Below are 12,457 nucleotides of genomic sequence, written 5' to 3' on the forward strand. Positions count from 1 at the left end.
GACCAAGAATTATTCAGAAAATATAATAATATAATCTTAGAGAATATGGTAACTTCACGTGATAAAATTGTATGTGGACATGGAGATAAACATTCATGAACAGAAAAATTAAGAAGAACTTGAGCAATGAACTTGTATTGAATGAAAAGTCTTAAGAAAATATAAATTTAATTACTGCTATTTATATCTGCACTACTCTAACAGATTTATAATTTACAAATCTATACTGACTAATAATACACCTCTGGCGCAGTCAATTGTTGCTTATTGTAATAATTTTTACTAAACATGCTAACAAACTAGTAGATAAATAAAATGATAGCAAGAATAATATTAAATAACACCCTCTCGTAAACTTGGCATATTGAAAGTGAAGAGATCCAATAATTCAAGGTTAGAGTAAGCTATAGTGAAGGGTCTAGGAGCAAGAGGTTTAGTGAGTATGTCTATTGTTTGATTAGAAGTGGAGATAGGAAGAAGATGAATTAGATGTTCTTGTAACTTGTCACTCACTATATGGCAATAAATTTTAATGTGTTTCGTGCGCTCATGAAACACTGGATTTGTGGTAATATAAATGGCTGAGTTGCTGTCACAGTATAAATTGACAAGTTTGTGAATTGGAACACCAAAATCTGTAAGAACAAAACTAAGCCATTGTGCTTCTCGAGTTGCTAGTGCTAGAGCTCTATATTCAGCTTCCGATGAAGAGGCTGCAATCGTCACTTGCTTCTTGCTTTTTCAAGTGACTAAGGAAGGATCTAAGAAGAAGCAATATGCAGATACTGATCTGAGTTGATCTGAGTGAGTTTGGGCATTCTGTCCAATCCGAATCAGAAAAGCCTGTGAGTTCTAAATTGGACTCTACAGAAAAAAAATAATTCAGTGGCATGAGATCCTTTGATGTAACGTAGCATCCTGTGAGCAGCTTTTAGATATTCATTATTAGCACAATCTAGAAATTGGCTCAACTTTCCAATAGCATAACTTATGCTAGGCCTGGTGTTGAAAAGATACCAGAGCTTTCTTATGATCATTCGATATGGAGTGGAGTTAGTGAGCAACTCTCTTGTGGCTTTCCCCAGCTTAACTCCATAATCAATGGGTGTGGTAATTGGTTTGCAGTTTTCAAACCTTGTTTCTTTAAGTAAGTCCAAGGTATGCTTGCGTTGGTATAAAACAATTCCATTTTTAGATCTTGCTACCTTTAAACCAAGGAAATATTTCAAATCTCCTATATCCTTGATCTTGAATATGTCATGAATGACACTTTTGACGTTTTCAATTTAATTTAAATCATCTCCTACTAGCACTAAGTCATCTATATATACTAGGATAGTTGTGAATCTAAGTACAGTAGTCTTAGTGAACAAACTATAATGTGACTTGTATTGAGTGTAATTGAGCTCAAGAAGAACAGATTTCAATTTACAATTTCATTGCCTACTAGTTTGCTTTAATCCATAAAGAGATTTTTCAAGCTTGCAAACTGATCCAGCTTTTGCATCCAAACTAGGAGGGACTTTTATGTATACTTCCTCATTAAGTTCACCATGTAAAAAGGTTGTATTGATGTCAATTTGTTTCAGGTACCATCCTTTTACAGCTGCAATAGCTAAGACTACTCTTAAAGTTCTCAATTTTATCACAGGACTGGAAGTGTCTTTGTAGTCCACACCTGTCACTTGTGTGTACCTTTTTCAACAAAACGAACTTTGTGTCTTTCCATTAAGATATCTAAACGATATTTCATACAAAATATCCATTTACATTCAATTGGTCTTTTACCACCTGGCAAGGAAGTTAGCCTCCATATTTTAGTTTCTTCCAAAGCATGAACTTCAGCTTTAATAGCATCTTGTCAAAACTTTTGTGTGACTGCATCTTCATAACATTTTGGCTCTAGATTTTGTATAATTAGGGAGAATGCAAAATGCATGGGAGAAAATCTGGTATATGACAAAATATTGGAGATAGGATATCTTTGAGTGTACTGTTGTGATTTTGATTGTGCAATGTTGATGGTTTGTTTGCTGAAAGATCTCCATATATCAACAGTTTCGTGCAAGTCAGAATTCTCAGTGAAAGTAATTTCTCTAATTTCAATTTCTAAATGTGATGTAAATTCAAATACAGATTTAATTGAAGATGAAGGTTCATATTCCAAATGGTCATGAATTTTTGGGTAAGATAAAATATCTTCACTTTCATTTGAATCATATAATGCATTATCATTTTGATTTTGTGCGTGAGAGGAACTATTATTATTATTGTCTAAAAAATGAATTTTAGTTCCTTCTAAAAACCTGTAATCAAAATGATCAGAGGCATTAGAAGTATTGGAAGGAGTCAAATTTGTGGAAATTAAAATGTTCTTAGTATTTGAATCATCTGCATAACAGTAAGAAAAACAATTTTCATAGAATTTTACATCTCGAAAAAAGAAAAATTCTCGAGTTTGTAAATCAAAAAGTAAATAGCCCTTTATTCCCTCCATAAATTTAAGATGCAAGCATCTTCTTACTCTTAGATCCAATTTGGTCCTATATCTCGTTAGGCTTGTAGTATAAGCTAAATATCCAGAAATTTTAAGAATAAAAATATCTCGCAAAATTTGATACAAAATCGGGTAGGGTGAGTGATTATTTAGAAAAGGAGTTGATAATTAATTTATTAAGTAAATAGCATGTCCAACACCATAATTCCAAAAGGTTTTAGGCAAGTGTGCATGAAACATAATAATCCTAGCCACAGCAAGAATGTGTTGATGTTTGCGTTCAACAACACCATTTTACTGTGGTGTTTCAACACAGGTTCTTTGATGTACAATGTCATTAGAGTTATAAAAATTGAGCATTAAAAACTTAGGGCCATTATCTGTTCTAATTATTTTTACTATTTCAGCAAATTGAGTTTTAGCAAAGACAATGAAAAGAGTTTGGGTGAAAAGTTGGGTGTTGGTTGGAGACCAAGCGACGGCGGCAATAGTAAAGAGTTTGAGAGAAAAGTTGGGGTTTTGGTAAATTAGGGTATAATGAATGGTTAAAATTTTTGAATTATTGTATGAGATTTTTTGATTGAATAATTTGAGTGGAGTATTTTTTTAAATTTTATTGGGCTAAAATTTTAGCCCATTGTTCACGTTGTTCAATTTTCTATTGTCTACCTAACGGAGTCGATGAAAATTTTATACCCGAATATTATAAAAAATTTTAATAAAGAATTTCCTTTGGTTCCTTTTGTGCACATTTCTGATTTTCACTTTGAAACTAGAAGATGTTTGGAACCATGGACATTGGCGGTGAGATATTCTTTGTATAATGATTCCGGAAGAAGTTAAACTTGATTTGATGCTCTTTGATCCTATCAAGCAGGCAGGAGATAAAACAGGTTGGTTTTGGACAAACTCAAATACTCTCACCTACTCGACTAAAAGCGGGTATGAATGGCTATTGAAGAAGAAATTTGACTGGAATGATAATGAAAATTGGCTTTGGTTTTGGCGCTTGAGAATACCGGAGAAGATAAAGTGTCTGGCTTTGTCTCAACAACGGAGTTCCCACAGCCAGTTACCGGTTTCAAAGAGGTCTTGCTACTTCTGATTTTTATCAGAGATGTTATCTTACTCTAGAGGATATTAACCACTGTTTTAGGACTTGCCAAAAAGCTCGTCAGATTTGGATTAGCTTAAATTTAGAAATGACCGCTGAGGACTCTAGTTTGGATTTTGTGTCTTGGATTCGTTCTAACCTCAACAAAAATGAGTTTCTCTTTGCAGCGGCCTTTTGGTGGATGTTGAGGGATAGGAACAATGACATCTTCCATCAAGATGATCCATGAAGTAAGGAGAAAATTATTCACTTAGTTAAACATCCTGTTCGAGATTTTTCTAAGGTTGTTACCAACCAAAAACATATTATTCCTTCTTCTTTGCAATATAACTGGAACCACCTCCAATGAATGTCTGTAAAGTGAATTGCGATGCAAGCGTTTTTGAAAATGAGCAATTAGCTGGCTTTGGATGTATTATTAGAGACAGCATGAGAATTTGGATGAAAGGTTGTTTTGCCAGTATACCTCTTTCTAGTATTCTTTGTTGTGAGCTTCATGTTATTTGGAGAGGGCTTGTTATGGCTTGGGATTGCCAGTGCAAAGATGTCATATGCAAAACTGATAATCTTGATGCGTTTCTTCTTGTTTCGCGTGGCACAACCAGCATGATTAGGAATGACTCTGATCTGCTTGACAAAATCAAAGAGATGCTTCAACGTAATTGGACAACTACTTTAGTGTTCATTCAACGCACAACAAACAGAGCGGTTGATTTAATGGCTAAGACTCCTACTTTAAACGAGCAGATGTACCTAGAGTGGTTACTGCCCCTAACAATTTAGATATTATTATTAGAGAGGAGTGCTACTCTTTTTTTTAGGTCATTTTTCTTTGTGTTATGTTCAGTCACAAAAAAAAAAAAAACTAACTAGAGTCCACTAATTGAAAAATAGATTTGTTAAAAAAAAAATCTCTCGGTATCCTAATTTTTTGAATTTTAAAATTAGAAATTAAAAAAAAATGATTGAATTAGCATATGTTAACTTCCTAAACCTTGTAAAAATTGTTTATTAAGTTCAACAAATGTGTTCTTCCTGTATAACACTTTTGTAAAGAATTATTCAAATAATTAAAAGTTAAAACCCTAAATAAACCCTTTTCCCTCACAGAGAAAACCCCATCGGCGCCTGGCGGTAACACACCTCCCCCACACGACCTGCCCTCTCTTTCTCTCTCTCGGCGCCGCCCTTCTACTGCTCTCTCGCCGGTATACTCCATTATCTCGTCCAATACGATATATCGCGATTCCTTCAGTGATTGGATGGGTTCATATTCTCGGGGACGCGATTTCTTGTTCTGCCAATTGTGTGGCACCATGCTCACTATCCCTCTCAGGGCTTCGGATAAATACGCTCAGTGCCCTTTGTGCAAGGCTAAGCGAAACCTCAAACGTAAGCAACCCCTTTCTCTCTCTCTCTCTCTAAATTAATCTCGCATACCTAATTTTCATATTAGTTGCAATTGCTTTGTTCCAGAGTGTCCACTAGAAATTTAGAATCAAGTATGCTTACATTTTTAACCGTAAACTGTGGTAATTTTGATACACTGCATATTGGCTCTGATAATTATCAAGGTCACCTGTTCAAGCAGTGGGAAGCCACTGATGTAGGCTTGGTTTGGTAAAGCTTCTCGGAGAGATCCTTGTGCTTTTCAAAAGCATGAGCACTTGGTTATACGTTTGGTAAATAAAAAGGTTTATGTGCTTATGTTTGCAGCTTTTAAAAGTGTAAGGGAAGCTTTTCAAAGTTGCCTTGTGCTTATTAAAATTAAAAAGTCTAATATAACATCGTATATTAATTAATATTCAAATTTAATTCTTATATTAATATTTAATATAGTATTTTTAAGTTTTAAAAGCTATTTTACTAAACACATTTGTTGCTTATGCTTATTAAAAGTTATTTTTAATTTAAATGACCAAATACCGATGTTACAAAATACAATTTTTAAAAAACTAACTTTTAAAAGCTAGTTTTTATAAGCTATTTTTGAAAAGTAAAAGCTTTACCAAACTAAATTATCAGGTTAGGCCAGGCTAAGCCGCTTACATTACACCTTTGGATGTGGCCTTTCCTTGGACCCTGTGTTAATGCTAGACGATTGTGCATTGGGCATTGACTCTGATTTTTTGCTACTAGAAGTAAAAATTTATGTTTCTTTCTAGAGTCGTTAGTAGGTTCACACTTCATAGAACCACACTTTGTCCAATGGTAAATGAGATGTGAGTTGACGCAGTGCCACACGGCTTTTCTACTAGGTGGAATTGGGTGCATAAAATACCATTAGTCCTATCATCTATTGTGTCTCTTGTTTGTAGTGAGATCATTTACACTTAATATTTAGGCATAACAGAATTCTATGTTTCTGAGCCAGTGTTCTGTGCAATGTGTTTCTTGTTTGCTTAGCTCTTATTTTATTTGTGGCTATCTCTATGGTTGTTTGTCATATTCTGTGTAAGAGATTTAGGTTAGTGATTCGCTTATTGCAATCAGCCTGTCAAATTGCATGTGCTTGTTGGCTTGCAGTAAAATGGTCGCCATTACAAAAGTTTTCTATGTACCCTTTTTCCTATTTTGAAATCTTTTATATTAACAAGGTTTATCATAAGATAGTAAAGACTAAAGAGTATAGTATTTCTGTTTTGTTCTGTATCATGTCTAAGGCCATCAAAACACAAAATATGAAAGTCACTTTTCTGTAGTGCTAGTGTGCTCTGCATATTTAAAATTTATAGTTGAGTGGTGTATGTTGAAGCCAATGTGATATGTGCTTCAAATGTTCGTGATATGAAGGGTTCAAATATTATTTTAGAAGTTATTAGTTTATATTTTTAGAATGTTCAATTTAATTTGATATATTTTAATTTTGTTTATTTAGTTACTAGATTGGGCTTTGTGTTTGTGGGTTTAGGGTTTTCTTTGTTTTAACCTAATAAGAGGTTATGAATATCTCATAAACTATTGACCTATTGTAGTCGTAATATTGACTGATTATAGGTGCCAAAGCACTCTTCTTTTTGGTTTCGTGATGAAACCATGATGTGGACAAGTGAGGTTAAGTGAGTCCCTCTCTTGTTGCACGGAAAATTGGATAGAAGGTTGAAGAGTCTCTTCGATTCAATTCCCAAACTATGATGTGAACAAATTAGGTCGAGGAGTCTCTTTTTTGTTGTGTCAAAGAAATTTGGTAGAAAGTAGAGTGATTCTCTTTGTATTCAATTTCAACCTATCTCTTTTATTTTTTATTTCAATTTCAATTTATCTTTTTTATTCAATTTCAACTAATGTCTTTTTGTTTATCCCTTTTTCTTATCACAAGGGATCTTATATCTGTATGGCTATATCACTTTCCTTTCGTATTCTTGTATATAGATATACCAATATGCAAATATTATTTTACATCTGTTGACTATTTATGCATCCTAATTGAATGTCTTTATCTTCAGATATTCGCGGAAAGGAAATAAGTTACAAAATTTCTGCTGAGGTACGCTTTAAATTAGCAGCTGGTCTCATCTGTTCACAGATTTTTCAAATGGATTATTTCTTGTCTAAAATATGACACATTATATTACCATGTTCATCGACTGGGCTTATAGCAGCTCTCATAATTGGATGAGTAGAGGCCTAGTTTGAATAGTATATGCTCAAATCAATAAACCATCACTTGACAGATATGAACCATAAATCCAAGATATGCTGATGCTTATCTTTTAAGCATATGCTAGTAAATGAAGGGTTGTATAGCTTTTTCTTTTTGTTTCTTCCTGGGTGGGAGTTGATGAAAGATCACCATTGTAGGAGTTTGAATAAGTGTGAACTTTTTGGCACGTGTTTCTTATCTGGTATTGGTCTTTGACAGGATATAAGAAGAGAACTTGGAATCAATATAATCGATGAACAGAAGGTGCAATTGTCTAAGGTAATGCATCCTGCAATAAGTCTTAAGGTCATCATCATCAAGCAGGTATTTGCTTTGTATTAATGATCTATTCTATTGACAGGTCAACAAGAAATGTGATAAATGTGGTCATGGTGAAGCTACCTTCTATACCAGACAGGTAAATTATCAGTTATGCTGTATAACGAAAGATTTGCCTGTTTAATTTTGAAGGCTATATTATATATTTGTATTCCTAGTTTATTTATGTGAAATTCTGGTAATCTTCAGATGAGATCAGCAGATGAAGGGCAAACCACTTTCTACACATGTATCGGTTGTGGCTTTCAGTTTCAAGAGAACTAGGTGGGCACAATGTATTTATGTATTGCTTGCATCTTTTTTTTTTTGTGAGAGTGCGCATTTCAATTGCAAGTTATGAAGTTCTTTGTATCATGAAAGATGTCTTCAACATTCTAAATACTGACATAGTGGTATTAAAAATAGAAAGGAAGAATTTTATTGTTTTTAATATACTTTAGATCTTTTAGCTGTGTTATATTGTTGCATAATGCAAGGACACTTCTGTTAATCTTGTAGTGTGCCAGTTATCTATAGGTTATGTACTGATAAAAATTCCGTTGTATTCATATTAATTTAAGGCTGTTCAATTTTTCAGAGATGTCATTTCATTGAGTGTAGTACATTTGTTTTACTACATTTCGGAATTATTTGACATGTTTGTGAAATTGTGATCCTGGGTTTCATAGCTGATACTTTTAAAAAAATAAAATATATATTTGAATTTTTATTCATTTAAGCATTAAAAAGATAATTAGAAGATGAATTAGAACTCTCAATAATTGCTCTATCCTATTTATTGACTAAAGTAATGAATTTACGACATAATTGTCGTTTTTTTTTCTTATTGGGAAAACCACATAATTGTAGTTTAACAATCATGTCTGCTACTGAATTTTTCTATTTTATTTTTGGTCATATGCCACTAAATCTTTAAAAGGAGGAATTCGAAGGTATTTTTTAGGAGTTAAGAAATTGAAGTTTTATACCAAGGTATTTTTTAGGAGTTAAGAAATTGAAGTTTTATACCAAGGTAAAATGCAACAAAACCAAATAAACGTATGCATCCAAATAATGATGTGCACCATGTCCATCTAGATATTGTTTTTTAAAATAATATAAAATAAAATAAAACAAAAAGAAAAAAGCAAAGAAAAAAAAGGAGAAAATCCATGCATGACTAACATCTCTTGCAGCTCGTGTTTAGATTTTGTCTCTAAAACAAAAACAGACAAAAAAAACACAAATAGATAGATGAATATTTTTTTTCTCATTTTTCGAAAACACAGAAAATAGAAGAATTTTTTTATTTTTTATTTTGTTTCTAGGGCAGAAAACTTTCTCCCTGCTCTATCTTTGGAACCAAATGAGTTGTGTGTTTACTATCATGTATTTTTGTTTTTGAGACAGAATCCAAACATAACCATAACATGCATAGGGGAAAAGAATCACATAAAGGAACGCATTCGAGGTCTGGTTATTGACTGTGCCCCATCCACATATATGGTTGTTCCTGTCATGTAGCGGGAACCATCACTGATCAGGTATATCACTGTTGAGGCGAGATCGTTCTTAGCATCGAGCCATCTCTCAAGTGGCGCTGCCTCCTTCACAAACTTCTCCGCCCTTTCCCTACCAACTGATAATGGGAATTCATCTTGCAAGTGCAAGCCGCGCACAATGCCATTAACTCTGATATTGTACTTGCCTATCTCCATAGCTGAAGCCTAAAGGAAATATTTGACACAAAAGTTCAACTTAAAATGATAATGATGTTGTTCATTAGATGATATGAAACTAAATGTTCTCTTCAATTATGATCCAGAAAAAAGTATATATTGGAACAAATACACAGAGCATGGTTTAATATGAAAAATAATCTGGCGGTTACTCTCTCGGTCTCTCCATCTACAATTATAGATCACTTTTCACAAAATCACATTCATTAAGAAATCATTTAACTTGTAAAGTATTTAAAGTATTTAGACTACTTTAATTTTGAAGCTACCATAATTAATAATAACGATATAAGTGGAAAAAGCACTATAAAACATCCTTAAAGGCTTAAACAGTTAAACAAATCAAGCACAGAATACAACTAGTATGTGTTCTAGAAGTACGCTTACATCTAGTTATAGTCCAGCATGGAAAACTCATAGCAATTACAAAGAAACAGCAGGGAAGGTCCACTTTGTTATTCAACTAACTGAAATTTGTTAGTTAGCTAAAAGCATTCCTAGATTGAATGAAATCAACCGGTCAAGTCAAACAATAATCTTCCTCTTTTTTGTTTCTTGAGAACTAATTGTATTCACACAATCACTCTCTTTTAAAATAAATAAAGAAAATCTTTTGTGAATATCATGACCTCAGTCAAATCGAAATTGACCTTTTCTTGCCACTATCCTGCTTGCTTTTCCATTTTCAATCACATGCTTTCAGTCTTCAATTGATCTCAACAACCAATAATTTTCCAATCCACTCACCAACTAGGGTATCATTTCTAGGTAAGTTCAGAGTAAAAGTAGTTCACAACAATTCAAACGGATTAAAAGGAGAAATAAAGCTTTTGATAGATAAACAAAAATTTTAATGAGGAAAATGAAAAAAATGGAAACACACTAAAGTGGTTAAAAATAAGTATTTGATGTAATTTGCCCCTTTAACAAGGAAGAAGATTTTCCTTAGGGGTGGCGTGTATGTAGCAGGTTTCCCGGTCAACCCTCTCCCTACTGAAAGGTGAACTCAGATAGGGGCTAAGGATTAGTCGTTAGCTCCTGGCCAACTGATACCCGAAAGTTTACTCCTAGTGGCCTAAAGAAAAAGAAGTGTTTGATGTAGTTTGCCCCTTCAACGAGGGGGATTTCATGCTCCTCCATTTTCCCTTTAAATTCATCATCCTTCTCAAAATTCCCATTTTAATTAGTCATTTTCTAACTTGCCACAGATGCATATGATCCATTTTCCTCTTATCTCCTGAGCAATTCATTTACTTCGTTGAAATAAAACAAGGACAGCTAAAATGCAAATACTTCGATCAAAACCAGGGGTAGAAGTACAGAAGTTGACTAACTAAGCAGAAAGAGATTATACAATAGATATAATATTCATGTGTATTGTGGAATCAGCCGCAAAGACAAAACAAGTTTTCTCCACAAGAAGATAGGCAAAAAGCTTATCTTCCACTGAAGTCAACAGAAGTTAGCAGTATCAAACTCTCAACCTAGAAACTTCATACTTGACCCTAAAACAACCTAGGTTTTTTCCCATTGGATGGGGTAAGAAAAATAGAACAAACAATCTGGTTATCTTGTGTCTTGAATCTAATTCAACCGATTCAATCTGGTTTTTTTCCCATTGTTTATCAGCTATGTAAAGCAATAACATGAAAATGGAATATTGGAATCAGAAAGTCATGGAAAACTTCCCATACTCCAGAGTTCCATTTCTTATACTAAATTTAAATGCACCAAACAAGCCAATTTGCACATAAACCATTTCCAGCCATGTATTTAACCACAATTGCAAAAATGAAGGCCACATAAACTGCAATTTCACGGCTAAATCATCAATGCAGACCGCAATATACAACCACTAAGATAGTTATGTTTAGTATCAGAACAAAAAGGTGCCATAGATAATTTTCTTACCCTTACTAATTGCTGTACTCCAGCCATGGTGGCAGCACCCGCAGCAGCACCGGGGTAAAGCCCTCTTTCAGAGCCATTTATCGATGTCAAGAACACAATAGAGCCCCCTGTCTTCGAGGCCCGCATCCGTTGACCAACAGCCTTCAACAGAAACCAAGCAGCCATGAAATTCACCTTTGCTATTCTCTTAAACTCGCTCTCAGATAATTCTAGAGGATCTTGCATCTTCCCTGTTCTCAAATCATTAGAATCCAATTTCAGTTTATCCACTAATGTAACACCTCATCATGCACCTTACAGTAAAATCAAATCAAATCAAATCAAACCAAGCCATGTTTCCGAACGCAATTCGCTACTTTCTGTGATTAAATTACATTATTGAAAAGAGAATTGAAGAGTTTGCGTACCTTCATAAGTGTAAGAGTTTACAAAAGCGTCCAAGGTTCCCAAAATATGGCATGCCTTATCAACAGCATCAAGAAAAAGCGATTCTCTATCATCCTCCAAGTCCAATCCAACCACATCAACCTTGGGATGAGAATCCCCTAAGGAAAGGGAAGCGTTGATTTGGTTAGCGAGGGTTCGAAGGATGGGCTCGTTCCCCAGCAAGAGCAACCTGCATCCTTGTTTGGCTAAGTGAAAAGCAATGCCGCTCGAAACGACGTCGCCGTTGGAAGTGAGAAGGACTCTCTTGTTTGAAGAGTTTGCCATTCTTTTCTTAATTTCAGCTCTAAGGGCTCATGGAACTTGAGGCCAGGGTACGTCAAGTGCTCATTTTTATATTTCCAAAACAGAATCTGTGCCTCCTGTCCCCATCAACCCCTTTGCCTGCTTTTAAAATCATTGCGGAAGTTGACGAACCTAATATCGATTTATTAACCCAATCATATATGTTTTTTAAACCAACTTCCATCCAATCCAACGCTGGAATCTTTAATAAAATAAATTCATTATTTTCTTGACGTTGACATAAGTAATAAAAAAAAATAATTTTGTAGGTATAACTTAAATGGTAGTCTTTCCATCTAAAGATTTTAAGTTCGAATCTCATTTTTAATTTAAGTAAAAACATAGAAAAATAAAATTAATTTTAATGTATTTTATACATATATTTAATTATACAATATATAAAAAATATAACTATTTTTTATATTAATAGTAAAATTAGTTTTTTAAAAGAATATTTATGATCAAATACATGTATAAAATATTTTACATAATCAAAATTTACCTTA

General features: G+C 33.7%; 2 protein-coding genes across 2 annotated transcripts; one reads left to right on the forward strand and one right to left on the reverse strand.

Moving 5' to 3' along the window:
* Positions 1 to 4,624: 4,624 nt before the first annotated feature.
* On the forward strand, positions 4,625 to 8,127 carry LOC107605231 (TFIIB zinc-binding protein). Its single transcript, XM_016307032.3, has 5 exons — positions 4,625 to 5,003; positions 7,058 to 7,098; positions 7,474 to 7,533; positions 7,616 to 7,672; positions 7,783 to 8,127. Exons 1-5 carry the CDS (start codon positions 4,874 to 4,876, stop codon positions 7,855 to 7,857), a joined length of 363 nt encoding a protein of 120 aa, XP_016162518.1. The 5' UTR covers positions 4,625 to 4,873; the 3' UTR covers positions 7,858 to 8,127.
* Positions 8,128 to 8,927: 800 nt separating this feature from the next.
* On the reverse strand, positions 8,928 to 12,091 carry LOC107605230 (NAD(P)-binding Rossmann-fold superfamily protein). The gene is made up of 3 exons (XM_016307031.3): positions 11,630 to 12,091; positions 11,223 to 11,452; positions 8,928 to 9,299 (listed from the first exon to the last, which is right to left on the reverse strand). Exons 1-3 carry the CDS (start codon positions 11,931 to 11,933, stop codon positions 9,021 to 9,023), a joined length of 813 nt encoding a protein of 270 aa, XP_016162517.2. The 5' UTR covers positions 11,934 to 12,091; the 3' UTR covers positions 8,928 to 9,020.
* Between the last annotated feature and the right edge of the window lie 366 nt (positions 12,092 to 12,457).

This window comes from Arachis ipaensis, chromosome B6 (genome assembly GCF_059453495.1).
Source record: "Arachis ipaensis isolate K30076 ecotype BB chromosome B6, ASM5945349v1, whole genome shotgun sequence".
Lineage (NCBI taxonomy): Eukaryota > Viridiplantae > Streptophyta > Magnoliopsida > Fabales > Fabaceae > Arachis > Arachis ipaensis.